Source organism: Gossypium hirsutum, chromosome A10 (assembly GCF_007990345.1).
Source record: "Gossypium hirsutum isolate 1008001.06 chromosome A10, Gossypium_hirsutum_v2.1, whole genome shotgun sequence".
NCBI classification, from domain to species: domain Eukaryota; kingdom Viridiplantae; phylum Streptophyta; class Magnoliopsida; order Malvales; family Malvaceae; genus Gossypium; species Gossypium hirsutum.
In genome coordinates, this window is record NC_053433.1 from 79,493,672 (window position 1) to 79,521,603 (window position 27,932).

The 27,932-nt window shown below is 36.3% G+C and overlaps 1 protein-coding gene and 1 long non-coding RNA gene across 5 annotated transcripts; one reads left to right on the forward strand and one right to left on the reverse strand.

The window, feature by feature from the left end:
* Nucleotides 1–17,234: 17,234 nt before the first annotated feature.
* Nucleotides 17,235–18,030, reverse strand: LOC121208305 (uncharacterized). Its single transcript, XM_041078857.1, has 3 exons — nt 18,013–18,030; nt 17,843–17,931; nt 17,235–17,751 (listed from the first exon to the last, which is right to left on the reverse strand). Exons 1-3 carry the CDS (start codon nt 18,028–18,030, stop codon nt 17,235–17,237), a joined length of 624 nt encoding a protein of 207 aa, XP_040934791.1.
* LOC107896925 (uncharacterized) lies at nt 17,470–22,716 on the forward strand. Of its 4 annotated transcripts, XR_005903256.1 has the most exons (5): nt 17,470–17,751; nt 17,850–17,931; nt 18,013–18,374; nt 18,520–18,587; nt 22,428–22,716. It is a non-coding gene; the product is annotated as an uncharacterized lncRNA (long non-coding RNA). The 4 variants fall into 4 exon arrangements; XR_005903257.1 differs by lacking the exon at nt 17,470–17,751 and having other exon boundaries at nt 17,843–17,931; nt 18,513–18,587; XR_001683941.2 differs by lacking the exons at nt 18,520–18,587; nt 22,428–22,716 and having other exon boundaries at nt 18,013–18,446.
* Nucleotides 22,717–27,932: the final 5,216 nt, after the last annotated feature.

A 27,932-nucleotide genomic window follows, 5' to 3' on the forward strand; every position in this document is an offset into this window, starting at 1 on the left:
TTTTATTACCATTTTGATCTCCCTAGAGTGAAGTAGAACCTTGTTTCCTATTTATAAGGACTTGATCTTATTCATTGTACGTCTAATTGAAGAAACTAGATGAAAGTACATAGTATTTTGATCTCCTTCCTAGAACCATTTAAGCCTCAATTTCTACAATCATACTTGCTCTTCTTTTTTGTACAAATTCCATAAACTAGTTCTATGTATCCTAATATCCCTAATCACAATAAAGTCCCTTGCCTTCATTTTCAATTGTGACTCAAGTAGGTTGATCACATTCCCATGGGCTTTCGTAGATATAATGGGATCAAATTTATTATATTACGCCACTCCTTTGCCCCCAAACTTGATCCCTTGAGTCCTAAACAAAATTATTCCTATTTATTTTTAAGATATTTATATATTTTTTATCTCATTAATGACACATCACATTCTAATTAAGAATAACCCCTAATGCCTTGTTTGATTGGTTAATCTAATAACATAATAAAACGCTTAGTTACTACATCTTTGCTAAAATATTTGTAATAATATCAGTACTAAAATAGTTTAATTGATTGGCAGATAAAAATGTAAAGTGAAACTAAGGTATTACATTATGAAGTGTTACATTTATCCTTAATGACAGGGGAAAAAAAGCTTATTAACTCAAATATTTTTTATGACTTGATGAAATAGTTTTAATGTTTATTTTATAATATAGTTCTAATTTATATTTTTCAAAAAATAAAATATTATGTGTATAAAATTACATGCTGAATTTTTATAAATTCTTTATATGCCTATGAAATAAATTTAATTCAAACATATTTTTAAAATGAAAATAATTCATAAATAAAATAATTTATAAAATAAAACACAAATAAATTTTTTTTAATAGCTTAGAAATTTTCTCAAATTGAATACTTTGAGAAATGTTAAACTACACTAATAGTCACCCAATTACTAATAAATTTCTTTTTTTATCACTCAACTATGAAAAGTTACAAAATGGTCATCGAACTATTTAGTTTTGTAATGGTGGTAGCTTTTAAATTTGATATAATAGCAACATTAACCCTCAGCATTTATAAATTTTGTCAATTCAGTCTTGATTCTTAAAAAAATGAACCCTTGGCATTTACACATTGCATAATTTGAGGGGGTTTTTTTATCTTTTTTGCTATTTTGATTTTCTTTATGACATTGAGGGTTAGTTTTAAAAGAATGAGGAAAAATGAAATTTATTATCTTGAATTTTTGGATGTTTCTCTTTTTTGTATATTTTTAATCCAGTTTAGCTAATAAATTTATTTTTTTAGCTTTTGTGAAAGGGTCATTAAAAAAAAGTAAAACTATAAAAAAAGATCAAATTACACAATGTGTAAATGTTGCGGGGTAATTTTTTTAGAATCAAAACTAAATTGGAACAATGTATAAATGTTAAGGGTTAAAGTTGCTATTATACCAATTTTAAAAGCTACTAGAGTTAGCCAGGTAGTGACAAAGAAAAGACAAATTGAATAATTGGGTGACTATATTGTCACTTTTCATAGTTGGGTGATCAAAAAAGAAATTTATTAATAGTTGGGTGATCATGTTGTAACTTTTCATAGTTGGAAGACTAAAAAAATTAATAATAATTGGGTAACTATTAATGTAATTTACCCTTAAAAATTAAGAAAAAATAAAAAAAATATTAATTAAAAATAATGCTAGAAGTGGGGGAGAGAGAAAAAAATGCAATTTTATTTTTTGAGTAATAACGCTCTTGGAAACATAAAAATTGGAGGAAGGAGAAATTCTTATATTATAATTAGTTTTCTTACCCATGATGCGCGGGTTTATTTAGTGTATAAATTAGTTATAATATTATGAAGCATTGAAATCTATCAAAAATAATTTTTTTTGAATTAGAGATCTATCAAATTTTGAATCAAATAATAAATAGCTAATAAGTAAATTTAAATAATTTAATGTATGCTTATGATAATATTAATTATAATTATAAAACAAAGCATATGTCTGGATAAAGTAATACTTATATATATTAATGGATTTATTGTATTTAAATTAAAAGAAACATTTAATTAATTAATATTTTATATATAATATTTACACATAATATAACTTTCTGTATATATTAAAGATTTACCCATAATATATTTTAGTGCAATCCATAAACACATCGTTCCTTTTGAAAAATGTTTGAAATAAACTTTTAGTTATAGTACGAATGCCCATCAGTACATTCTTTTTTTTAAAAAAAATAAGTATTAGCTCTCTCTTTCATATAATATATATTATTATAGAGAAAAATTCATTTATATAATGTAAAAATTAAAGTAGTTTTACATGCTTCCGTAATTATTTATGTAACAATCCGGTTTAGACCCTAGTCGAAAAGTAGTTTTGGGACCACAAATCCGAGGTTGAAAAATTATTTTAATATTATTTTTTGTGTTTATGACATGAGATTAGATATGTGTGAAAGTTTGGTGTGATAATTTTTTTTCGTTTAAGTGGTTAATTTGAAAAAATGACTAAATCGCGTAAAATTTAAAATTTACATTCTAAATGTAAAAGGTGTCAAATTGCTTTGGCTTTTTAATAAGATGGCCTTAAATGGTAAATAAACCATTTTAAATGATAGTGGACGTTGTTGGACATCTATTATATGTTGAAAATATTATTTCATTAAGGGTAAAATAGTAAAACGGCTATTATGTTAATATTAATAAAACAAATGCATGAATTAGTGTTATATTTATCATCTTGGCCGATTATATCAAAGAAAAGAAGAGAAAAAAATCAAGTTAGGGTTCGACACTTTGATTGCTTGATTAAGGTACGGTTTTGACTCCGTTTTTGATGATTTCTACATTTTCGTGATCGTTGTTAAGTGTTCTAGCTAGTCCATACTTAAATTCATGAAATTGTTGATGATTTCATGAGATGACATTGATGAATTCATGAATTTTGTGATACTAAATGGTGAAATATAAAAGCTTGGTGATAGATAAATATGTTCTGCATTGTGATTTTTGATGAAATTGCTTATTATGGACTAATTTGTGAAAATGAGAAATTAAGGGGTTGAAATGTGAAATAAATGATAAATATGGGCTGATAGAGACTATAGGAAAATTTAGCTAAGGCATGGTTTTGATGAATTTTGTAAATTTGGTGTTTTGTGTAATAAGGACTAAAATGTCAAAATGTGTAATTTTAGGGCCTAAAGTGTAAAAATGCCCAAAGAGGTGTTTGTGTATTAAACTGAATGTGTTAGTGATTAAATGAGTTAATTTTGAATAAATACAGATCAAGAAAAGAGGAAATTGGATTTAGATCGAGGAAAATCAAAGATTATCGAGTAAAAGAACCGTACCGTTAATTCCGAGTACGAGGTAAGTTCGTACGTGATAAATGATGTTACAGTTATGTTTTAATGCTTTGATAATGCATAAGTTGTATAGATATTTGATTACGGTTTGAGCATGATAATAATCGACTAAGTTCGGCACTAAGTGTGCAGTTCAAAATAGCTTCGGTTACAAATGGCACTAAGTGTGCGAGTTAGAATAGCTTCGACTATATGAGGCACTAAGTGTGCGATACCGAGATAGCTTCGGTTTATTGAAATGGTGTAACACCCCAAACCCGGCCCAGACGTTAAGGCCGAATCCGACGTGCCACTTTGAAGTCAAAAACTCGTGTTCCCTTTTTAGTGTTTTAAAAAGCCAGCTTTTGTCAAACTAACCAAGTGAATGGAAGCTAGGCACCAAGTAGGTATCCATAACAAAGGAGGTGAGCCATGAAGGCTGCTTAAGTACCAAGCTCTCCGATTGGATCCAATCCAAGACATGTCCACATCCATTGCCACACTTGGTTATAACAAGTTGAAATTTCTTTGGTAAATCGAATATTCGTGACGTCGTGTTATTTTAAAAAAACAAGTATCGTTTTGAAATCACGCCCTACGTCTAGCCCATTTGAATTAGTATCCATAAATTTAAAGTTGTTTTTAATAATATAATCCCAGAAAAATCAAATAAGAAAATAAAGTTAAAATGGACTTATTACAACCCAAAAATTAAATAGTAATTAAAAATAACTTCAGAAAACGAGTCTCTTTTTTTCAACCCAAAAGTATTCACCATGGCCAATCTGAATCCTCTCCAGCTCCAAGTCACCCACATCAAGGCTCACCTGCAAGGTTAAAGAAGGGGTGAGTTTGGGGAAACTCAGTGTGTAAGGAAAACTCATTCAAAGCCCAAGTCAGCTCAAGCCCATTGGGCCTAAGCCCATTCAGGTAACAGTGGTACTGGGCCAGAACCCTTTTCAGATTACAATAAACTAGGCCTTAGCCCCTTATTCAGATAACAGTATGGCTCATAGGCCCATTTCAAAATACATGCAACATCAGTAAACATATGCAAGCCCATTTGGGGAGACTACTCAACCCACCAACCACTACACTCCACCCGTACCAGCCATACACTCCATGTGGGGATAGCTCAACCCACCCAGCCCAACACTACACAGTTGCAGCATTGCTGCTCAGTTAACAGTAAATTGAGGCAAAGCCTCCAGTACGTGGACAAGCCACTTTCAGTACTTCCTCCGTCAATATCCCAGTCCCATGCATCAGATAATAACAACATGGCATGAAGTAAATAACAACAGTCAAACAAGCATTTAGGTCAATTTAACCCTAGGGGTATTTCGGTAATTTATCTCCTAGGGGTAAAACTGTAAATTTTCCACTTTTAAAGGTATTTCAGTAATTTATCTATTTTAGGGTTTTTCATGCATATTCCTACCTTTCACGTACTAACAGAATCACTACCGAGGGTTCTTACCGAATTGGGCCCGTTGGCCCATCATTCCAATTTTGGCCCATTAAGCCCAAAAATATCGAGGGCACAGAAATCATGCACTTTGCAGTCCAAACATTGCAGCTTACCAAAAATATTAATCGATTTACCTCACGAGCATTCGCACACTCGCAAATCTACAAAATACCAGTTTTCGGTATTTCGGCTTTTCGACTTTTGCCGATCTAGACTAAGAAAGAGGGTGTTAGTTACACACCTGTTTGCGACGATATGATGACGAGATCCACACACGAACCGCCTACAATTGGATTACTAACACATTAATCTAACTATTCAAATACAAACTACGTATTAACCCCTTACAATATTCGGCCAACCACACCTACAGATCATAGTAAGCTTATAAGAAATCAATAAGCAACTCATTAATAATTTTTTGTCAATGTTTACCACATAATCATAATTTCACTGCAAGCTGTCTTCCTGAGCAACAGTCACTAAATCATTTATAACTGGAGCTACGAAACTCCAAATCAACTGCCGTAAATTTTCCCTGAAAATAGACTCATATATCTTCTATCCATAAAATTTTCATAATTTTTGGTATGGCCAATCAATACCAGATTTTTCTTAATGTTTCCCATGTTTCACTGTTTGACTAATCTGACCACTCTTAATTACAAATCAAATTTTCCATTGTACAGAATTCAAAATATGTTCTCGTTTATTTCATTTGAAACTAGACTCATTAAGATTTAATTACATAATTTATTCAGCTTCTAATTCATCTCCCACAATTTATGGTGATTTTCCAAAGTCACGTTACTGCTGCTGTCCCAAGCAGATTTATTACCAAATCACTCTTTCACACCTAACTTGCATGCTTGTTATTTAAACATGTATATCACCAATCAATCATCACATATCTATGATTTTACTTAAGTATAATCTCCATTTCATTATTTTAAAGCACAACATGTTAGCTGATTTTTCCCCTTAGCATCTAAGGCACATGCAGGCTCATTTTTTTGGCTCAGCTTCACCGATCTTCCATTTTTCATCAAAAGAACATGAAACAACAACCAAAAACCAAAATATGCTTCATGAGTTAGGGTAGAATCAAGAAGAACTCATGAACATCAAGATAGAAGCAAAGTACCAAGAACTTACCTTCAATTTTCCCCCCTCCTAGTGACCGAATATTCAAGGGTTTCCTCCCCTATTTGCTCTCTCTCAAATTCGGCTATGAAGAACAAAGAATGAACAAAAACCTTCCTTTACTTCCTTTTGTTATTCTTATCACTCAACATTTTATGACACATAAATGATATACTAATATTTGTGCCATACTCATGCCATAATTCCAATAAAAATATGCCCATAATGCTTACCATGCCCATCATCCATTAACTATTAAAATGCTAATGCTCATCATCCATTAACTATTAAAATGCTAAAATGCATACATTATCAACTATCCATCACCTTAGCCGGCCACTACATTAAAAGTGGGGAATTTGACATGCAAATCCTCCTATTTTGCACTACATTTATTTGGCCACTACAAATTAGCCTATAGCATTTTCAAACATTTTCACATAGGTCCTATTTCATAATTTCACTCCCTTTTTCTTATGGAACAAAAATTAACTAAAATTATCGGGTTCTATCTTAAGCTTGGGCCTTCTAAAGGCCCACTAACATAATTAAACCTATGCCAACATTCATAGAATTCGCAAAAATTGGGGCGTTACAACTCTACCCTCCTTAAAGAAATTTCGGCCTCGAAATTTACCTGATCCAAATAGTTGAGGGTATTGTTGACGCATAGTCTCTTCTGATTCCCAAGTAGCTTCTTCCCTTCCATGATTACGCCACAGTACTTTTACCAACGGAACCGACTTCCTTCTTAGAAGTTTAACCTCTCGATCTAAAATTTGTATGGGTTCTTCCTCAAAGGTCAAATCAGTCCTTACTTCAATGTCCTCCACTGGCACAACATGTGAGGGATCCGATCGATATCGTCTTAACATAGACACATGAAAAACGCCATGGATTCTGTCTAATTCTGGTGGTAATTCTAACTGATACGCTACTGGCCCTACCCACTTAAGAACTCGATAAGGCTCTATAAACCGCGGACTCAATTTGCCTTTCTTGCCGAATCTCAAGATCTTCTTCCAAAGTGAAACCTTTAAGAAAACCATATCCCCAACTGTGAACTCTATCTCTTTGCGCTTTAGATCCGCATACGACTTCTGTCTATCAGATGCCTCCTTTAATCGATCTCTTATCAACTTAACCTTACTTTCAGTATCTGCCACCAACTCCAGTCCAAGTACTTGTCGTTCACCCAACTCTGTCCAACACGTAGGCGTACGACATCTCCGCCCATAAAGTGCTTCATATAGAGCTATCTGAATACTTGCTTGGTAGTTGTTATTGTATGCAAACTCCGCCAATGGCAAGTAGTCCTCCCAACTCCCACGAAAATCGATGATACAACCCTTTAACATATCCTCCAAAATCTAAATAACCCTCTCCGACTGTCCATCTGTCTGTGGGTGAAAGGCAGTACTAAAATCCAAACGTGTACCCAATGCCTCCTGCAACTTCTTCCAGAACCGAGATGTAAACCTAGGGTCTCAGTCGGAAATAATCGACACTGGCACTCCATGTAGTCGCACTATCTCTGCCACATTCAACCTAGCCAACTTTTGCAGGGAGTAATCAGTACGAACTGGTATGAAATGGGCAGATTTTGTTAACCTATCCACCACTACCCACACAAAATCTTTCTTGGTGGGTGTCAAAGGTAGCCCACTCACAAAGTCCATAGTGACTCTCTCCTACTTCCACAATGGAATTTTCACCGGTTGCAGTAATCCAGAAGGAAATTGATGTTCAGCTTTCACTTGCTGGCATGTCAAACATTTCCCCACGAACTCCATTACTTCTCGTTTAAGCCCAGGCCACCAGTACAGTTCTTGCAAGTCGTGATACAACTTATTCCCTCCAGGATGCATGGCACAAAGTCCCCCATGAGCTTCCTTCAATATTGACTGTCTCAAGTCAAAGTCCTTCGGAAAACAAATTCTTCCTTGGAAGTATAAAACTCCTTCAGTATTCAGTCCAAAATCCTCATTCTCACCCTTCTCAACTTGCTGAAATCAAAGAACCAACGGGTTATCCTTCAACTGTTTTTCTTTAATCTGCTCAGTCCAAATAGGCCTCACTTGCAATTCTGCTAATAGACTTCCATCATCAAACAGACTCAAACGTGCAAACAAGGCTCTCAAATCAGAAACAACCCTTTGACTCAACGCATCAGCCACCACGTTAGCCTTACCTGGATGGTACTCAATCGAACAGTCATAATCCTTAAGCAACTCTACCCATCTTCGTTGCCTAAGGTTTAACTCCTTCTGAGTTAACAGATACTTTAGGCTCTTATGGTCCGTGTATATGATACACTTTTCTCCATATAAGTAATGTCTCCAAATTTTCAACGCGAAGATTACTGCTGCTAGCTCTAAGTCGTGCGTAGGGTAGTTCGCTTCATGAGACTTAAGCTGCCGCGAAGCATAAGTGACCACCTTACCCTCTTGCATCAATACACATCATAACCCCACATGTGACGCATCACTGTACACAGTGAAGTCCTTCCCAGACTCCGGTTGAATCAACACTGGTGCTTCAGTCAATACCTTTTTCAAATGGTCAAAAGCTTTTTGCTGACTCTCAGTCCAGACAAATGCTACCCCTTTCCTCAACAGTTTTGTCAATGGTGCAGTAATCAGAGAAAATTCTTCTACGAACCTTCAGTAATAGCCTGCCAAACCTAGAAATCTCTGAATTTTCGATATTGATTTTGGTGGCTTCCATCCCAGAACTGCCTCAACTTTTCGAAGATCCACTTTAATTCCTTCAGCAGAAACCACATGACCTAGAAAAGCCACTTCTCGCAACCAAAATTCACACTTACTAAACTTTGCATACAGTTCCTTCTCTCTCAACACTTACAGCACAATACATAGATGCTCTTCATGTTTCTCCTCGGTTTCCGAGTATACCAGAATATCATTGATGAAAACTACCACGAATCGGTCCAAGTAAGGTTGGAACACTCGATTCATCAGATCTATGAAAGTGGCAGGTGCGTTCGTCAACCCAAACGGCATAACCAGGAACTCGTAATGACCATATCGAGTCCTAAATGCTGTCTTATGAATATCCACTTCCTTTACCCTTAACTGATGGTATCCAGATTGAAGGTCAATCTTGGAAAATACTGAAGCTCCTCTAAGTTGGTCAAATAAATCATCAATCCTTGGCAGAAGGTATTTGTTCTTTATCGTCAATTTGTTCAACTGGCGGTAATCGATGCACATGCGCATTGTCCCATCCTTTTTCTTCACAAATAGTACCGGTGCTCCCCATGGAGACACGCTTGGCCTAATGAAGCCCCTATCCAACAACTCTTGAATTTGAGCCTTTAACTCCACTAACTCCTTCGGTGCCAGCCTATATGGTGCGATGGACACAGACGCCATTCCAGACAACAAATCTATTCCAAACTCAACTTCTCGATTCGGAGGCAATCCTGGAAACTCCTCCGGAAAAACATTTTGGAACTCCTTTACGGTCCTAACCTTATCCACTGTCAGTCCCTCCTCTTCTGACTGACTTACAAATGCCAAATAGACCTCACAACCTTTCCGAATCCACTTTTCGGCTCTTAATGCCAACACCACATTGGACAAATAATCCCTTCGCTCACATATCACCATAACCTCTTCATCCTTTGTGGTCCTTAACACCATTCGTTTAGCAGCACAATCCAGAGTTGTTTTATGCTTAACAAGCCAGTCCATTCCCAAAATGAGATCAAACTCTCCGAACGGTAACTCCATCAGATCTCCAGAGAAAATCTTACCTTGAGTTTCTAAGGGTACATCCCTATACAGTTTGTCTACCCTAACCGAGTGACCCAAAGGAATTAGTACAGATACCTCACTCACAATCTCCTCAGAGTGCACACCCAACGACCCAGATATGGCACATGCAACATAGGAATTAGTAGATCCAACATCCACCAAGGCAGTATACGGCATGCTAGAAATAAAAAACGTACCAGTTATGACGTCAGGTGCGTAACCCTTCTCGCGGCTACGAGCAGCATATACCAAAGCTGGCTGACGATCCTCAGTGTTAACAGTACCCTTGCCAGGTGCCCCACGTCCATGGCCATTGCCACCGTGACCTCGGCCATGACCTCTCGACGGCGACGGTCTACCTCACACTGTTTGCACGGGTTGCACAGCCCTTTGTTCAACCACTTGAGCCTGAGCTGGCCTCTTAGGACAATCCCTGATCTTATGTTCCTTTGATCCACAACGAAGACAAGCCCCAGAACATTTCCAACATTCCCTCAGATGTATTCTACCACAATCTCCACAAGCTTGTGGTCTAACAGTATTCACCGGAACCGCTCGAACTGGTTCCTCCATCCTAGCTCTCTTAACATTTCGGTTTGCAGCACCAGTTGGTCCAGCATCTCTCTTGAACTGATTTAGATCCCTGTCGCGGTTCCTTCGTTCAGCTTACTTCACCTCTTCGGCTATCTTAGCCTTTTCTACCAGTGCAGCAAAATCGCACTCTCTTTGCTGAGCTACGAGCACCCTTAGCTCATCCCTGAGGCCATCCTCAAAGTGAACACTGCGCTCGTATTCGGTAGAGACAATACCATTAGCATACAGGCTCAATCGCAGAAACTCTACCTCATATTTAGCAACGGTCTTACCACCTTGGGTCAGGTTCAAGAATTCCTTCCTTCGCGCATCTACATAGCTAGCTCCGACATACTTCACCTTGAAAGACTGCTTAAACAACTCCCAAGTTACCCTCTCAGCTGGGGTACCCTCTCTCACAGTGATCCACCACTGATGCGCCTCGTCCCGTAGTAAGGATACTGCTCCTTTTAACTTTTGCTCTACTGAGCAGTCCAAGTCATCCATAATCCGCTCCGTGGCTTCCAGCCAGTACTCAGCCACATTTGGGGCTACTCTAGATACACCCCTAAAAACTTTCGCTCCGTTGGCCCGGAGTTGCTCAGAAATGGACCCCCTATTCATGGGCCCGATATTAGCTCCAGCCACCCTTTCCAAAACTCTTAACATGGCTTGGGACAGAGCGTCATCCCCCGCGGCCCGATCATACGGCCCATTCTCATCCACCGGTGGTGGTCGTGCTACTCCAACGGGTATGTGTTCAGAAGACGAAGATCCAGCTTGAGTACTACCTCGGCCTCGACCACGGCCTCGACCACGGCCTCTTCCCTGAGTAGCTCTCGTACTCATATCGATTTATCTGATTACGAATTTTATGCAGTTAGTTTACTGTCTCCACTGTTTATTACAGAATATCTTATGAACAGATAAGGTTTCAGAGTTGTTCTCGCGTAACCACAGTTTAGCTACTGTCTCAGTTTCCTAGGGCTTAGTTTACCCTACAGTCTCAGTTTCGTAGCCTTTACACTATATTATCTATAGTACTATCTCTAAGGTTTAGTACTAACTACAGTACAGTTCAGTATATAAAACTGAATAGTACTTACAGCCTTGGTGTCGGGGATTCAGTGCGCCACCTCATCAGTTTTCAGATAAACTCAAAAGATTTAGACTTTTTGAAATCCATTTTCCAAACATTTGTCTTAAAAAAAACAAGTTCGGAGATTATTTCCTTTAAACAGGAAATTTTCAAAAGTCAGATTTTTCCAAAAATACCCTCCTTTTTATTTTTAGCATAAAGTTTTGAAAACCCTTTTTGGACTCGATCCACAGCAGAGTTGTTGCAAGCTAGGCTCTGATACCACTAAATGTAACACCCCAAACCCGGCCCAAATGTTAAGGCCAAATCTGACGTGCCACTTTGAAGTCAAAAACCCGTGTTCCCTTTTTAGTATTTTAAAAAGCCGACTTTTGTCAAACTAACCAAGTGAATGGAAGCTGGGCACCAGCTAGGTATCCATAACAGAGGAGGTGAGCCATGAAGGCTACTTAAGTACCAAGCTCTCCGATTGGATCCAATCCTAGACATGTCCATATCCATTGCCACACTTGGTTATAACAAGTTGAAATTTCTTTGGTAAATCGAATATTCGTGACGTCGTGTTATTTTAAAAAAACAAGTATCGTTTTGAAATCACGCCCTAAGTCTAGCCCATTTGAATTAGTATCCATCAATTTAAATTTGTTTTTAATAATATAATTCCAGAAAAATCAAATAAGAAAATAAAGTTAAAATGGCCTTATTACAACCCAAAAATTAAATAGTAATTAAAAATAACTTAAGAAAACTAGTCTCTTTTTTTAAACCCAAAAGTATTCACCATGGCCACTCTAAATCCCCTCCGACTCCAAGTCACCCACATCAAGGCTTACCTGTAAGGTTAAAGAAGGGGTAAGTTTGGGGAAACTCAATGTGTAAGGAAAACTCATTCAAAGCCCAAGTCAACTCAAGCCCATTGGGCCTAAGCCCATTGGGCCTAAGCCCATTCAGGTAATAGTGGTACTGGGCCAGAGCCCTTTTCAGATTACAATAAACTAGGCCTTAGCCCCTTATTCAGATAACAGTATGGCTCATAGGCCCATTTCAAAATACATGCAACATTAGTAAACATATGCAAGCCCATTTGGGGAGACTACTCAACCCACCAACCACTACACTCCACCCGTACCAACCATACACTCCATGTGGGGAATAGCTCAACCCACCCAGCCAAACACTCCACAGTTGCAGCCTTGCTGCTCATTTAACAGTAAATTGAGGCAAAGCCTCCAGTACGTGGACAAGCCACTTTCAGTACTTCCTCCGTCAATATCTCAGTCCCATGCATCAGATAATAACAACATGGCATGAAGTAAATAACAACAGTCAAACATGCATTTAGATCAATTTAACTCTAGGGGTATTTTGGTAATTTATCTCCTAGGGGTAAAATTGTAAATTTTCCACTTTTAAAGGTATTTCAGTAATTTATCTATTTTAGGGTTTTTCATGTATATTCTTACCTTTCACGTACTAACAGAATCACTACCGAGGGTTCTTACCGAATTGGGCCCATTGGCCCATCATTCCAATTTTGGCCCATTAAACCCAAAAATATCGAGGGCACAGAAATCATGCACTTTGCAGTCCAAACATTGCAGCTTACCAAAAATATTAATCGATTTACCTCACGAGCATTCGCACACTCGCAAATCTACAAAATACCGATTTTTGGCATTTCGGCTTTTTGACTTTTGCCGATCTAGACTAAGAAAGAGGGTGTTAGTTACACACCTGTTTGCGACGATATGATGACGAGATCCACACACGAACCGCCAATAATTGGATTACTAACACGTTAATCTAACTATTCAAATACAAAATACGTATTAACCCCTTACAATATTCGGCCAACCACACCTACAGATCATAGTAAGCTTATAAGAAATCAATAAGCAACTCATTAACAAATTTTTGTCAATATTTACCACATAATCATAATTTCACTACAAGCTGTCTTCCTGAGCAACAGTCACTAAATCATTTATAACTGGAGCTACGAAACTCCAAATCAAGTTCCGTAAATTTTCCCTGAAAATAGACTCATATATCTTCTATCCATAAATTTTTCAGAAATTTTTCTATGGCAAATCAATACCAGATTTTTCTTAAAGTTTCCCATGTTTCACTGTTTGACTAATCTGACCACTCTTAATTACAAATCAAATTTCACATTGTACAGATTCAAAATATGTTCTCGTTTATTTCATTTGAAACTAGACTCATTAAGATTTAATTACATAATTTATTCAGCTCTAATTCATCTCCCACAATTTATGGTGATTTTTCAAAGTCACGTTACTGTTGCTGTCCCAAGCAGATTTATTACCAAATCACTCTTTCACACCTAACTTGCATGCTTGTTATTTAAACATGTATATCACCAATCAATCATCACATATCTATGATTTTACTTAAGTATAATCTCCATTTCATCATTTTAAAGCACAACATGTTAGCTGATTTTTCTCCTTAGCATCTAAGGCACATGCATGCTCATTTGTTTGGCTCAACTTCACCTATCTTCCATTTTTCATCAAAAGAACATGAAACAACAACCAAAAATCAAAATATGCTTCATGAGTTAGGGTAGAATCAAGAAGAACTCATGAACATCAAGATAGAAGCAAAGTACCAAGATCTTACCTTCAATTTTTCCCCCTCCTAGTGACCGAATATTCAAGGGTTTCCTCCCCTATTTGCTCTCTCTCAAATTCGGCTATGAAGAACAAAGAATGAACAAAAACCTTCCTTTACTTCCTTTTGTTATTCTTATCACTCAACATTTTATGACACATAAATGATATACTAATATTTGTGCCATACTCATGCCATTATTCCAATAAAAATATGCCCATAATGCTTACCATGCCCATCATCCATTAACTATTAAAATGCTAATGCCCATCATCCATTAACTATTAAAATGCTAAAATGTATACATTATCAACTATCCATCACCTTGGCCAGCCACTACATTAAAAGTGGGGAATTTGACATGCAAATCCTCCTATTTTGCACTACTATTTATTTGGCCACTACAAATTAGCCTATAGCATTTTCAAACATTTTCACATAGGTCCTATTTCATAATTTCACTCCCTTTTTCTTATGGAACAAAAATTAACTAAAATTACCGGGTTCTATCTTAAGCTTGGGCCTTCTAGAGGCCCACTAACATAATTAAACCTATGCCAACATTCACAGAATTCACGAAAATTGGGGCGTTACAAATGGCATTAAATGTACGAGATTGTTACAGCTTCTGCAAATCACTGATGTACTAAGTCTGCGAATTCTTAAAGCATGGAAAGACTTAGGAATGAATTAATGTAATTGAACGAGAAGTGTGAATGAAATGAATAAATACGGGAAAGTTTAGGTATGTTCGATACGTATGTGGTAGATGATACTATGTGTATGAAGCTTGATGAATTCGTATGAACATATTAAATGAGATAGAATAAAATTAATGGATGAATTGTGAATTACTAAGTGTTTTTTAGTTGATGTTTCGTATATTATAAACTATTGATTATTTATTGTACAAAGTTACTAAGCTTTAAAGCTTACTGTGTGAAATGTTCTCTATTTTACAGTGTGACAAAGCTAGCTCAGATCTGGGGATCGTCAGCGACATCAATCACACTATCGGACCATTTTGAGAGTTGTATATATGGTATATGGCATGTATAGGCTAGTCTCACTTTGGTATGTTTTGTGTTGTGTTTAGCCATGGGAATTGTCTTGTAAATATAGGTATGTATGGCCTCTTAAGTTGGCCAAAATGGTGTGTTTGATAAGTAAGATATGTGATGTTTATAATGTTTATGTGATGGTACATTATGGGATATTGAAGTAATAAGTTTGTGCATTTGGAACTTTGGTAAATTGTGATGATGTTGGCATATTGATTTGGTTGAGGTTATATAGTTTGATATGTGATTGTATTGGCATGTTTTGGTTGCCTTTAAATGTATGCAAATGATGCAAAAATGTTGTGGTTTTGGTATGCTTGAGATAACTAGGAAATGTGGTTTAAACCAAGCCTAATTTCACTCCGATGAGCACACGAGCATGTGTCTCGACCGTGTGTCTATATAACTTAATTATGCAAGCCAGTCTTAAGCACGGCCTAGACACACAGGCGTGTCTAGTGGCTGTGTGAGGCACACAACCTTGGCACATGGGCGTGTGTGGTCATTTCGAAGGGTACATAGGCTAGACATACGGGCGTGTGGTTGGCCGTGTGACCCAAGTCAGTTTCGACCACGGCCAAGGAACACGGGAGTGTCTTGTGGCCGTGTGGTTAAGTCATTATGTATGCCCTGTTTTGACACGGTTTAGACACACGGGCTTCTCTAAAGCCGTGTGAGGCACACGGCCTATTCACACAGGCGTGTGACCTGTGAAACTTTGAAAATTTTATTAAGTTTTTGAGAAAATTTGTATGTGCTCGGTTTAGTCCCGACCCCTTTCTAAAGCATGTTTAAGGTCTCGTTGACCTATGTAAGGGACTTTGTGACGATGATGCTATGATGATTGAGAAATGAATGCGAGATGTTTAGATTTGTCCAGTAACACCTTTAACCCTAGTCCGACGACGGATACGGGTTAGGGATGTTGCAATTTATATGATTAATCTTTTAAATCCCTATCATATATATATCATATATTTTACAAGATCTTAGGTCCCGAGTGATATGGAGACTTAATTTATTAGAATGTAGCATACCTACTTTAATGACATGTGGCAAGTGTGTTATTTACCTCCATATTTTGTTATTCTAAAAATAAAATATAAATTTAAAAGTACAATACATTATTTGAATAATATCAATAATTTATAAATTTAAATATTTATAATACTGAAATTATACACTCTACTATGCACAAATTTTATAAAATTGAAAAAATTTTAACAATTAAAAAAAACAACATATAAATGGATCAAAATTTAAATCTATAAAACTATTGAATATTTGTATTTTTTAAATAATATTATTTCTAATATATATTATTTATAAATTTAAAATAATTAATTTATTATTAATTAAAATTATGTAGGTGAAAATATCAATAACAAAGATGATTATTTAAATTTAAATTATTAAAATCAAATTTTAATTAACACATATTTTCATAATTGCATTATTATTTTCTTAAATTAATTGTTATATATAAATTATTTATTTCAACAACAAGCATTGAATTCACTAATTTAAATGAATATATTTGCTTCTAACTTTTTTCTCAATATGAAATAATAATTTTAAAAATAAATAAACAAGAAATAAAGATTTGTTCATCCAATTAGAATAATCAATAGTATGTAAAATGAACATAAGACAATAAATTAGAGATTTATAGCTTTTAAAGGTATTCAACATTCTAAATCACAATTTAAGTCATCATTGTTCCAACCTTTTTAAAAATTAAGAAATTCATTTATTAAAATAAAAAATTTACGTCCAATCATTTTTTTTGAATAAAAATAGACTAGACATTAATTTAAATTAAACAATAACAGAAGTTCGATGCTAAGACATGGGCCTACTGGGTATACCCCCAACCGGTCCATTAAAGAAAAATAAAAGAAAAACAAAAACTAGTGGAAAGCAGAATACTTAAAGCTACGAAAATAGGAAACCTAGGGTAATAATTACTAGTCGAATAAGATTGCAGCTGGACACCATTTACAAATCGTCCTTTCATTTCCAAAAAACCCATCTACTGCATTTGATAGCTTTTCAGTTTTTTCCATAGTATGCTATCCAATCCTCTTCATATTTCACAAAGCCATTCTCAATCTGGGAGCCTACTCCATCTTCCCTCCGAACACACATAAATATGGTGTAGTGCCTCTCCTTCCAGGTGTGTTTCTTCTCCCCTTCTTAGCACTTCTTCTGCAATTTTATGAGCCAAGATGTTCTCGATTCTATTGATAAATTGGAACCTGATTTCTTGAAAAAACTCCGACTTTTTTTGAATATCACTGATGATTGCTCCTATAACTGACTTATCTTGCATCGATGTTTGACATTTCTTTATGATGGTTCGTGAATCCCCCTTTACCGTAACTGAGTGTATACCCATGGAAAGTCCAAGATTAATCGAGTGAAGACCTGCATAAGCTTCTGCTGCAAAAGAAGTTGAAACATTTGAATTTAAGACCGTCTTCGTAGCAAGAATTACTCCCATCTGATCCCGAACCACCAGGCTTGCCATCGATTTGAAATCCCTTCGGTTAAAAGCAGCATCAAAGTGAATCGTCATCCCAGAACTCGTATCGCTCTGAATGGCCCTCGTAGCTGTAAATAAGGTACTCCTTTTTTCTGCCAGACCATCAATCTCAGCCAAATACCTTTGAAATTTTGATGCTATCTCTCTTCCTGACTCAACTTTTCTTTCATGCATGAGCTTGTTTCTTGACCCCCACAGGACCCATATGCCACAGCAAAGCAATCGACCTTGTTTGGGAGTGCTCTTTTGGAACATCCAAGTAAGCCAGTCCCAGAACCTCTGAACCAAAAATTTATTAACCAAAGAAGATCTAACATTTGCCAAACTTCAATTGCTACAGGACAATACCGAAAGACATGAGATAAATCTTCCTCCCCAGATCTACATCGAGAACAAACAGCAGTGTCGACTACTCGTTTAGATCGTAAATTAACTAGAGTAGGCATATAGTTCCATGATGATCTCAAAACTGTAATAGTAATCTTTGAGGGTAACTGTAAATTCGAGAGGTTTTTGTAGAAATTTTTTAAATCGGTCTGTAATAATAAGTTGTTAGGATTCGAGCTAGTGCTTTGTAATAGTTTGTAGGCACTTCTGACCGAAAACTCACTAGAAATCTCACCCTTCTACACCTGAAAATCAACTCCTAGGAGTTTCGCCAGAGGGATTTGCAAAATCTTTTGGGCAGTATCTACTGGGAAGGTACTTAGTACTAGTTCAGACTTCCACATATTATTTGTTGCATCAATTATATCTGAAACTAATTGGACTTCATTGTTGTTTTCGTGACTCCTAACAACCGTATCAATTCTTGGTATCCACTAATCATTCCACACTGAGATTCCAGTTCCCCGTCCAACTCTCCAACTCAGCCCACTTCGTAACAATCCTTTTACAGCCCAGACACTCTTCCAGGTAAGTGATGGGGAGTTACCCAACTGTGTATTAAAACTTGGCTTTAAGAACTTTTGCTAGTAAGAAATTTGGATAATTAATGAGGCGCCACCCTTGCTTAGCTAACATAGCGATATTAAACTGGCTAATATTTCGAAACCCAAGACCTTCATTTTCCTTCAAAGTACAAAGGTTCCTCCATGCAGACCAGTGTATACCCCTTCTTCCATGGCCCTTTTGCCACCAAAACTTGGAAATAATATTCTTAATCTCACCACACAATATCTTGGGAAAAAGGAAACAGGCCATTGAGTAAGTTGGGATGGCTTGGAGTATGGCCTTAATAAATACTTCTTTCCCTCATTGTGATAAATGTCTTGTACCCCATTGATCAATGCGCTGCTTGATTCGATCCTTTAAAATTTGAAACGACTCCCTTTTCTTCCTGCCTACCATGTTAGGTAATCCTAGGTAACGCTTTGGGTCACTCGAGCTTCGTACTCCCAATATATTACCCACCACTCTTCTATCAACATCAGGCGTATTCTTGCTAAAAAAGGCAACTGATTTGTCGAAATTAATGCATTGTCCTTAACACATTCTGTACTTTCTAAGGATTTCTTTTAAGATATTAGCTCCTCTACTCGTTGCTTTACTAAATAAAATACAGTCATCAGCGAAGAGTAAGTGTGACACCTGCGGTCCACTCCGACTGGCTTTTACTCATTTCAACAATCCTTCACGCATTGCACGATTTATTAGACAAGATAAGCCTTCCCCACATATAAGGAACATAAAAGGACTGAGTGGATCCCCTTGGCGCAACCCCCTCGTCGGTTGAAAATTCTCCTCTTCAAATCCATTAACTATTATCGAATAGGTAACAGAATTGATGCACTTCATAATAGTCTCAATCCAGTTTGAGGCAAAGCCCATACGAATCATTATTTCTTCAATAAATTTCCACTCAACTCGATCGTATGCTTTACTCATGTCAAGTTTCACTACCATAAAACCTTTCTGCCCCACTCGCTTCTGTTTCAATGTGTGAAGAATTTCATAAGCAAGTAGAATGTTATTCGAGATCAATCTCCCTGGTACAAAAGCACTCTGTGCCACATCAATACATTTCCCAATAACCCCTCTGAGCCTATTGGCAATAGCTTTCGCCATGATTTTATAAATCACATTACATAGGCTAATTGGTCTAAACTGCATCATGTTCACGGGGTCAGCAACTTTTGGAATAAGCACAATGTTTGTAGAATTTATCTGTTTGAAGTCTTTATCCTCATTTAGAGTTTGTAAACAGAAATTGATGACATCCTCTCCCACAATATGCCAACACTTCTGATAAAATAATGCCAGTAATCCACCATCCCTTGGGGCTTTAATGGGTCCCATCTCAAACATTGCAGCTTTAATCTCGTCCTTTGTGTAGGATGCCATTGCAATTGATTATCCTCCTCAGATATACACCTGCCAACTTTTGGTAATACTTGATCAAGATTTCCCCTTCCTTCTGATGTAAATAACTTTTGAAAGTAAGCCCGCGCAATGCCCTTAATTTCTGGGATAATCTCCGTTTCCCTTCCCTACTCATCCTTTATTTTGTAAATCCAATTTCTCATTCTCTGATGTGTGGCTTGACTATGAAAGAAAGCGGTATTCCTATCACCATACTTCATCCAATTTATGCGCGCACTCTGTTCTTTGTAACGTTCGTCCTTGTCAATTTCAAGATTCAGTTGAACTCTTATGTCGATCAACTCTGCCATATTAGAATCGTCTTTCTCATCTGCTAAAAAATTCTGATAATCTGTCTGTAAGAATTGTCTTGCACCGTTTGCGGTCAGCTTGGATCCAAATAGCCCAATTCGTCAAACCATGCTTAAGAAAGTCTAATTTCTACAACAAGTTACCCAAAGATAACCCCCCAAAACTTTTGACTTCTTTCTCGAATGACTCCTCCATTGTCCACCAAGCTTCAAACCTAAAAGCTTTCTTCTTCAACCCTTGATCTACCATGATTGTATTTATCAATAGGGGGTAATGATTAGAGAACGAATGAGTGAGGTGTTTGATAGTTACCTCAGGAAACATGGCCATCCATTCTTCATTTGCAACGCCTCTATCAGGCCTTTCGCGTATATTTGTCTCCAATAAATTTCCCTTCTCCCATGTAAACCATCTCCTTGAAAATCCAACATCCATTAGGCTGCAATCACTTAAGACACTATGGAAAAACTCCATTCTTCTTTCATCTCTCGGTAATCCTCTCTTTTTTTCAAAATCGTACATTATTTCATTAAAGTCCCCGCAAACAAACCACGAAAATCTTTCCCCATTGAATAAATTTTTTAACGCCTCCCAGGAATTATTTTGATCACATACATATGGGGACCCATAAAAGCCAGTAAACCTTCATTGACCTCTCACATCAGAGTCATCTACTACAACATCAATAAACCTTTTTGAGTATTGCTGAAGCGTAACACACACCTCCGCTTTCCACGCCAAACATAATCCACCTCTACTGCCATCTGAATCAACTTCAATCCCATGAACATACCCACACCTACTACAAATCCTCTCCATTTGACTTTTGCATATTTTCGTCTCCATGAAGAAGACCATTTAGGGATTTTGTATCTTTAGCATGTACCAAAGTCTTTGAACTGTTCGTGGGTTCCCCAATCCATGAATATTCCAACTTAACAGTTTCATTAAGCCCGGTCGGCTTGCCTCTTGGCAGCTGCCGATACAAATTGATTTTCTTCTAACAATCTCCTATTTCTGCCCATCGGAGAGTTTTCATTTCCCAATACTATCGCACCCTCCATCTCCCCTCTAGCCTGCTTCTTCCCTTCTTCGCCAATCAGAGCACTTTCCTCCAGATCGTGCTCTATATCAGTTAAATCTGGAACTGACAATGAGTTACTCCCCATGTGATTTCCTAGTATTCTCTGACCTTCCAGATTGAACCCCAAGACTTGGTCGAAAGACTGTTCGTATCTTGCTTTTGTATTTGTACCAGTCTGAAAATTACTCCCTTTTCTAACTGTGCTTCCCTCGTCACAGTTCTTTTTCCCATCCCCTTCGTCTTTCAACCACACACTATCCATTGCTACAGCCATCCGAGATTGCGCTTGTATGGACAAATCCCAACCCATATCAGCTACTTCCACCCATAGCGTCATCTTTGCTTCACAAAATGAATCATTATGCCCAGTCGACCGCAATAAAAGAAAAAAAAGGAGAGTCGCTCGTACCTAAAACTTACATAGGTACAATTCCTGCTGAACAAAATTTGTTTCCTCCTTTTTAACGGGCGCCGTACATCAATCCAAACTCTTACCCGCAAATAATTTGTACTTCCCTTTCCCAAATTTGATCCATCATACTCAATAAATTCTCCTATAAAATTTCCTAATTAGGCTGCCAAATTTTCCAAAAAAATTCCTACGGGGACGTCATGAATCTGGACCCAAAACAGCGCCATGAACAGTGGAATTTTTTTAGGATCTTCTCCCCATTGTAACTTATGTAAAACTAGAAAATGAGTATTAAATGTCCATGGAGATCCCTTCAACACTCTATCCAAATCCATGATATGATAGAATTGAAACAAGAATCTCTTTTCACCCAAATCCTGAACATGAACACCCCTAACAGGATGCCAAAGATTTGCCATTGTGCTTCTCATTGCAAGAAAATGAATAACACTAGCAATTAAAAAAATCCTACTAACTTGAAGATCTCCTCTCCTCTTTCTATATTCGGTTCACTTTGGACTTGTAGGATGGCATCTTTTTCTTCGTTGAGTGATAGTCCTGCTAATTCGTTTTCCATTGATTGCAGGTGTAAATCTCGATTGAAACGAAACGCTATGCAGAAAGAAACCCTATAATCTGGATTTGCGCCATCGCCCTCCACTTACAAACAAAAACAAAAACCCAAGAAAAAAGACATGCCAGGATGGCAGACTAGAAACGTTCCAGAGACGGCAGACCCCGTAGCATTACGTCCAATCATTTTTACTTGTTCTAAAAAATCACATTTCAATTAAAAGTCAAATAAATTATTTAAGTCTATAAATTTTATTTTTTGTTAAAAATAATTATCAAATAAAAAAATTATTATTTTTATTTTCTGAAGTTCAATTTTATAAAAAAAATTACTATCGCAAGAATATTTTTATTTTATTACAATATTAGCAAAAAAATTATATATAGTATAATTTTAAAAAATATTTAAACACTGCACACCATATTGGTAAGAAAACCAGTTATTATATATAAATAAGTGTAAATTTTACCACCAATAAGTACAATTTTTTTCAAAGTTAAAGCATAAACTTAATATAATAGGTATTGGGTTTATTTAAGTCCTAACGCCTAGGCTGCCTTGCACCAGAATGGCAAAAACATCTCCGTTGACCCCAGCACCTGTAAAAAAGGATAGAAAACAGAGCAAAGGAAACAGATAGAGAACAGTAGCAAAAAGTAGCGAAAAATATAAAACATTGTAATGAAATCAACTATAAAGCCACAAAAATCGATTGTAATTTTTTCACACGAAGAAATACACAAAAAAATCGAAATAAAAAGTAATCAAATTTTCAAAGGTGGTATTTTCCTTCATTTTTATTTTGAATATATTATATATATAAAATACAGTAAAAAAATTACCTGGTTTTGTTCTCCGTCATTGGGAGACGAAGGGTCCTATCCCCTTTTGGCCTTTTTTTGGCCACTTTTCTGAAAAATCGACCCCAGATTTGGATTATGGGGTCGAGAAGATCAAAGGAGGGTTTTTCTAAAAAAAATTTACCACCAAAGACGACCGCCACCGCTACCGGTAGCCGGTGGCTGTAGCGGTCCATGGCAGCGCTGATGGCCGAACTTGGAACCTTAGCAGAAAAAACAAAAAAAAAAGTGTTTTCTGAAGTTTTTTTTAAATGGGGTTGGAATGACTTTTTTTCAAAGGTTTTTTGGCTTATATAGGGTCCCAAAACAGCACCGTTTTGGAGAGGTCAGAAAGGCCCCAAAACAACGTCGTTTTGGCCTTCGACCCGATTGCTGGAGCCAAGACCTAAGATCCGCGTGCTTTTTATTGAGAGGGTCTATTTGCGCTTTTGGCCCTTCCGCTTTTTAGACGATTTACAATGTAGTTTTTTTATTTTTAATTTTTACCCCTTAATTTTATTTTTCCTTCATTTTGGTCCCTATGGAACAACGCGTTTAAGAAGTTTGGGATAATTTCAGATTTAGTCCCTATTTCTTTTCGCACGCTTCATTTTAATCCCTCATTCTGTTTTATTAATTATTTTTTGATTATTTACAATTCACCCCCTAATTTCATTCTGGTTTCAATTTAATCCTTAGTCCATTTAACTCCAACCTTTCTACAAACTATTTTATTTATTTTATTTATTTTATTTATTTACTTTTTTTTAAATCATATTGTTTATATCCTTTTATTTGTGCATTTCTTTATTTATTTATTGTTGTTGTCATTATTATTTTATTTTAAATTTTTATTCTTGTTATTTTTATTATTCCTTTATTATTTTTGGCACTCTCATGTCATGTTTATATATATATATATATTTTCATCATGCATTTTCCATTTTATTTTATTTTAAGATTTCCTTATTTATTTTATTATTATTATAATTTGATTATTAATATTATTATTCATTACATTACTATTACTATAGTATTCCTTTTTTACTTATTATATATTATTCTAGTGATCTACACAAATTTCCATATTTACATTATTATTATTATTTATCCATGTATATTTATGCCCAAATAAGTAAAATGCATATCGTTTTAAGCATTATATTCGTTTTTCGTACGATGCACAAAAAAGGAAATTTTTTGAACGAGGCAATATTCATTATTTTTAGAATTAAAAAGAGTTGTGTTCTTAACTTACGAAATATGACTTCTTTTTAAAACTGAGATAGTCGAATATCTACTTTAAAAAAATTTAGCGTTTGTTCTCGTTTTCGAGGATTTAAGGCAATGTGTCCTAACTTACGAGACATGATCCTTTCTTCTCGATTAACTTGAAATAAACCCCCTTTTCGTGAAAGTTAATTTAGTTAAGTAATGCCTTAATAAGGAATCGTATTTTAAATTCTCTTCAAATTCTCAATTTTTAACACTAAAGACATCAAGTAATCAATTAGGTACCAATTTTGGGCGTAATGAAGGTACTAATTCTTACTCGTGCGTTACCGACTCCCAAGCCTGTTTTCTGGATTTTTGTAAACCGAAAAATATTATTTTTGTAAACCAAACATTTTATTAAAACGATCGTATTACGAGGTGATCCGATCACACTTCATAAAAAGGATTGGTGGCGACTCCCATTTTCATTTTAAAAATAAAAAAGTCGATTTAAAAAGGTTTCGACAGCTTGGCGACACAATAAGAGAGTCAAGCCGCGAGTTAATTATTTTTTTTCTTTCTTTGGAAAATTGATAATTTGGTTTAAATTTACGATCCTTTTTTTACATTTCATCCGCCATTGTTGCAGTCTTCATAACTTTCTTCGTGCTTGCTTTATTGGTTCAAGTCTTTGGATATATTTCCGCATATTACATTGCATAACTGATCGATTTTACCCTTTAAGTGGGAGTGAGAAACTATTCCTTCTTGAGGTCTTCACCTCCATATAGGATAGTGAATCACTTTCGGGACACATTCGTACCTATGTCTTCGTGAGATCTTCATCTTCGTATAGTCATAGGAAAATGTATTCCCTCTAAACTAAACTTGGTCCCTATGAGTCTATAATGGGTGAGGATCAAGGAATATGCCTGTTTAGGTACCCTTACTTTAGAACCAAACTGCATATAATGAGCCCTAGCAGCCTACCCTAGGTAGAACCATATCGAACCCTAGTGGTCACTCGAATAGGTGCTTTATTTGTTATTTATTTATTTATTATTTATTTGGTACTGAAGTGTTTTATTTCGTTTTGGTTAAGATTGTATTACATTTTTGTTATAGAAAAGAGATGTTGATTCACGTTTAGTTGCTAAATAGAGAACTTGTCATGGAAAAATGATTTCTTAGTAAAGTGGAAGACAATGAGACTGTCCGAATATGGTCTGAGAAAATGTAACAAGAGAAGGGTGATAGTCTGATAGAGGGGTTCACGACTTTTCTTCGTTGCTCGAGGATTCAAGCCAACAAAGCTTATTCGAGAACTATCAATGTCCTGACTTTCTTAAAGAAGCTAATGAGCATCACGGGGATAAGTGAGCAATGGGTCGCGGCTGGATCAAGCAAAAAAGGAGATAGTAGAGGCATCCCTTTGAAAAGTTCGCTAGATTTGATCTTAACATCCAGATATGAATAAAGGGATCGATGTCTTCACTTTGAGTATTAGGACAATGTCGTATATGTAAATATCTATTTTATGTAAAAAGATTTGTTTTCCAGTAAAGTTTTTCTAATTGAATTGAATCAGAATCAATGCCTCTTTTTGTATTCATTCCATTCATATGCATTACAGTTCATCATATGCATTAAATTTCACAAAAGGACCTTAATTAATCAAAATTATGACAGTTATCCTAGAAACTAACAAGAGTCCACCAATAGAATATCGTTACGGTACCCGCGGCAAAACCAAAGCAATGGATCAAAAATTAAAGAGATTAGAACAGATACAAAAGGACATGCAAGATCAGTTGCAAGCGCAGTTGCAAGAACAATTAGCTAAAGTGCAACATGACATAAGGGATCAAATACAAGAGTCCCAACGAAACATGTTAATCCAGTTGACACAGTTGTTGGTTGGAAGGATCAAAAAAGGAAAAAAAACACTGTGGTTAACTCAGGGGATGATAATGAAGACCCTATCTAGCCCCCAGGCTTTACCCTGGTAAATGTCCAGGCCCAACTAGATACATAACCACGAAGGGTACCCGTTACTATAAAGCCTCAACAATATCAAGTCGGTACATCAGCACCTGTTAATTACCTGACGGGTTCAGGTTCCAATCCTAGGGATAATCCAACTAATCCAGTTGTGATCGATTTAGACGACGTGAGTGAAATGGATAGAGCGAGAGTTGAATTGCCGAAACAGCTAGAAGACTGGTGCAAGTGGTTAGAAGAGAAGTTCAAGGATATGGAGAGTGCCGACTACTTCTGCCGGGTTGATGCTAAAGAGCTAAGCTTAGTCCCGGATCTAGTACTTCCACCAAAATTCAAAACTCCAGAATTCAAAAAAATATAATGGGACCAATTGTCCTGAAGCTCATATCACAATGTTTTGCTGAAGAATGACGGGATACGACAATAACGACCAATTGTTAATTCACTACTTCCAGGATAGTTTGGTCGAGTCGACTGCTAAGTGGTACAACCAGCTAAGTTGTGCCAAAATCAACTCATGGAAAGACTTGGCCCAGGCTTTCATGAAACAACACAACCATGTGACTGATATGATGCTCGACAAGATTACACTGCAAAACTTGGAAAAAAATTAGAATGAGAGCCTCAGGCAGTACGCTCAGAGATGGAGAGAGGTGGCAGCGCAAGTTTAACCACCTCTTCTGGAGAAAAAGACAACGACGCTTTTCATAAATACTCTAAAAGTCCCATTCATTAACCATATGTTGGGAAGTGCTACCAAGAGCTTCTCAAATATAGTAATGTCCAGCGAGATGATTGAAAACACAATAAGAAAGTGGAAAAATAGACGTGGGGAAAATGCCAAAAGATTAGCCCCAAGAAAAAAAGAAAATGAAGTGAATAACACAATCATGTATAACAAAAGTTATTCAAAACCAGTCACTTTAGGCCAACCAAGGACCGTAATGACTAGCCAACCAAGGCAAGAATCTAACTCGAGGCCAAACACAGAAAGACTCCAGTTCATACCCATCCCAATGACATATAGGGAGTTGTATCAGAGTTTGTTTGATGCGCATGTGGTATCCCCATTCTACTTGAAACCTATACAACCTTCGTTCCCAAAATGGTATGATGCAAATGCTCAATTCGAGTACCACGTGGGAAAAATGGGACACTCAATTGAAAACTGCACTACATTTAAGAAGTTGATCGAAAGGTTCATGAAGATGGGGATCATAAATTTCGATGATCCATTGAAACCCAATGTGGCAGGAAATCTGTTGCCCACTCATTCAAATCAAGGGGTAAACGCGATAATAAAGAGTGGAGGAAAGATGACCAAAATTGACGTGGCGGAAGTAAAAACCCCACTAAAATGGATTTTGAAAAACATGATACACGTGGGATTAATCATGCAAGATTCAGAGGAGGGACTTAAAGAAGTGAGGAGCTACTATGAGTTTTATGCTGAAGAAGGTCA

Coding starts and splice junctions, on each gene's coding strand:
- LOC121208305 (XM_041078857.1), bottom strand. Junction 17,752..17,842: donor GTCAAGAAACAAGCTCATGC/ATGAAAGAAAAG, acceptor AAAAAGGAGTAC/CTTATTTACAGCTACGAGGG.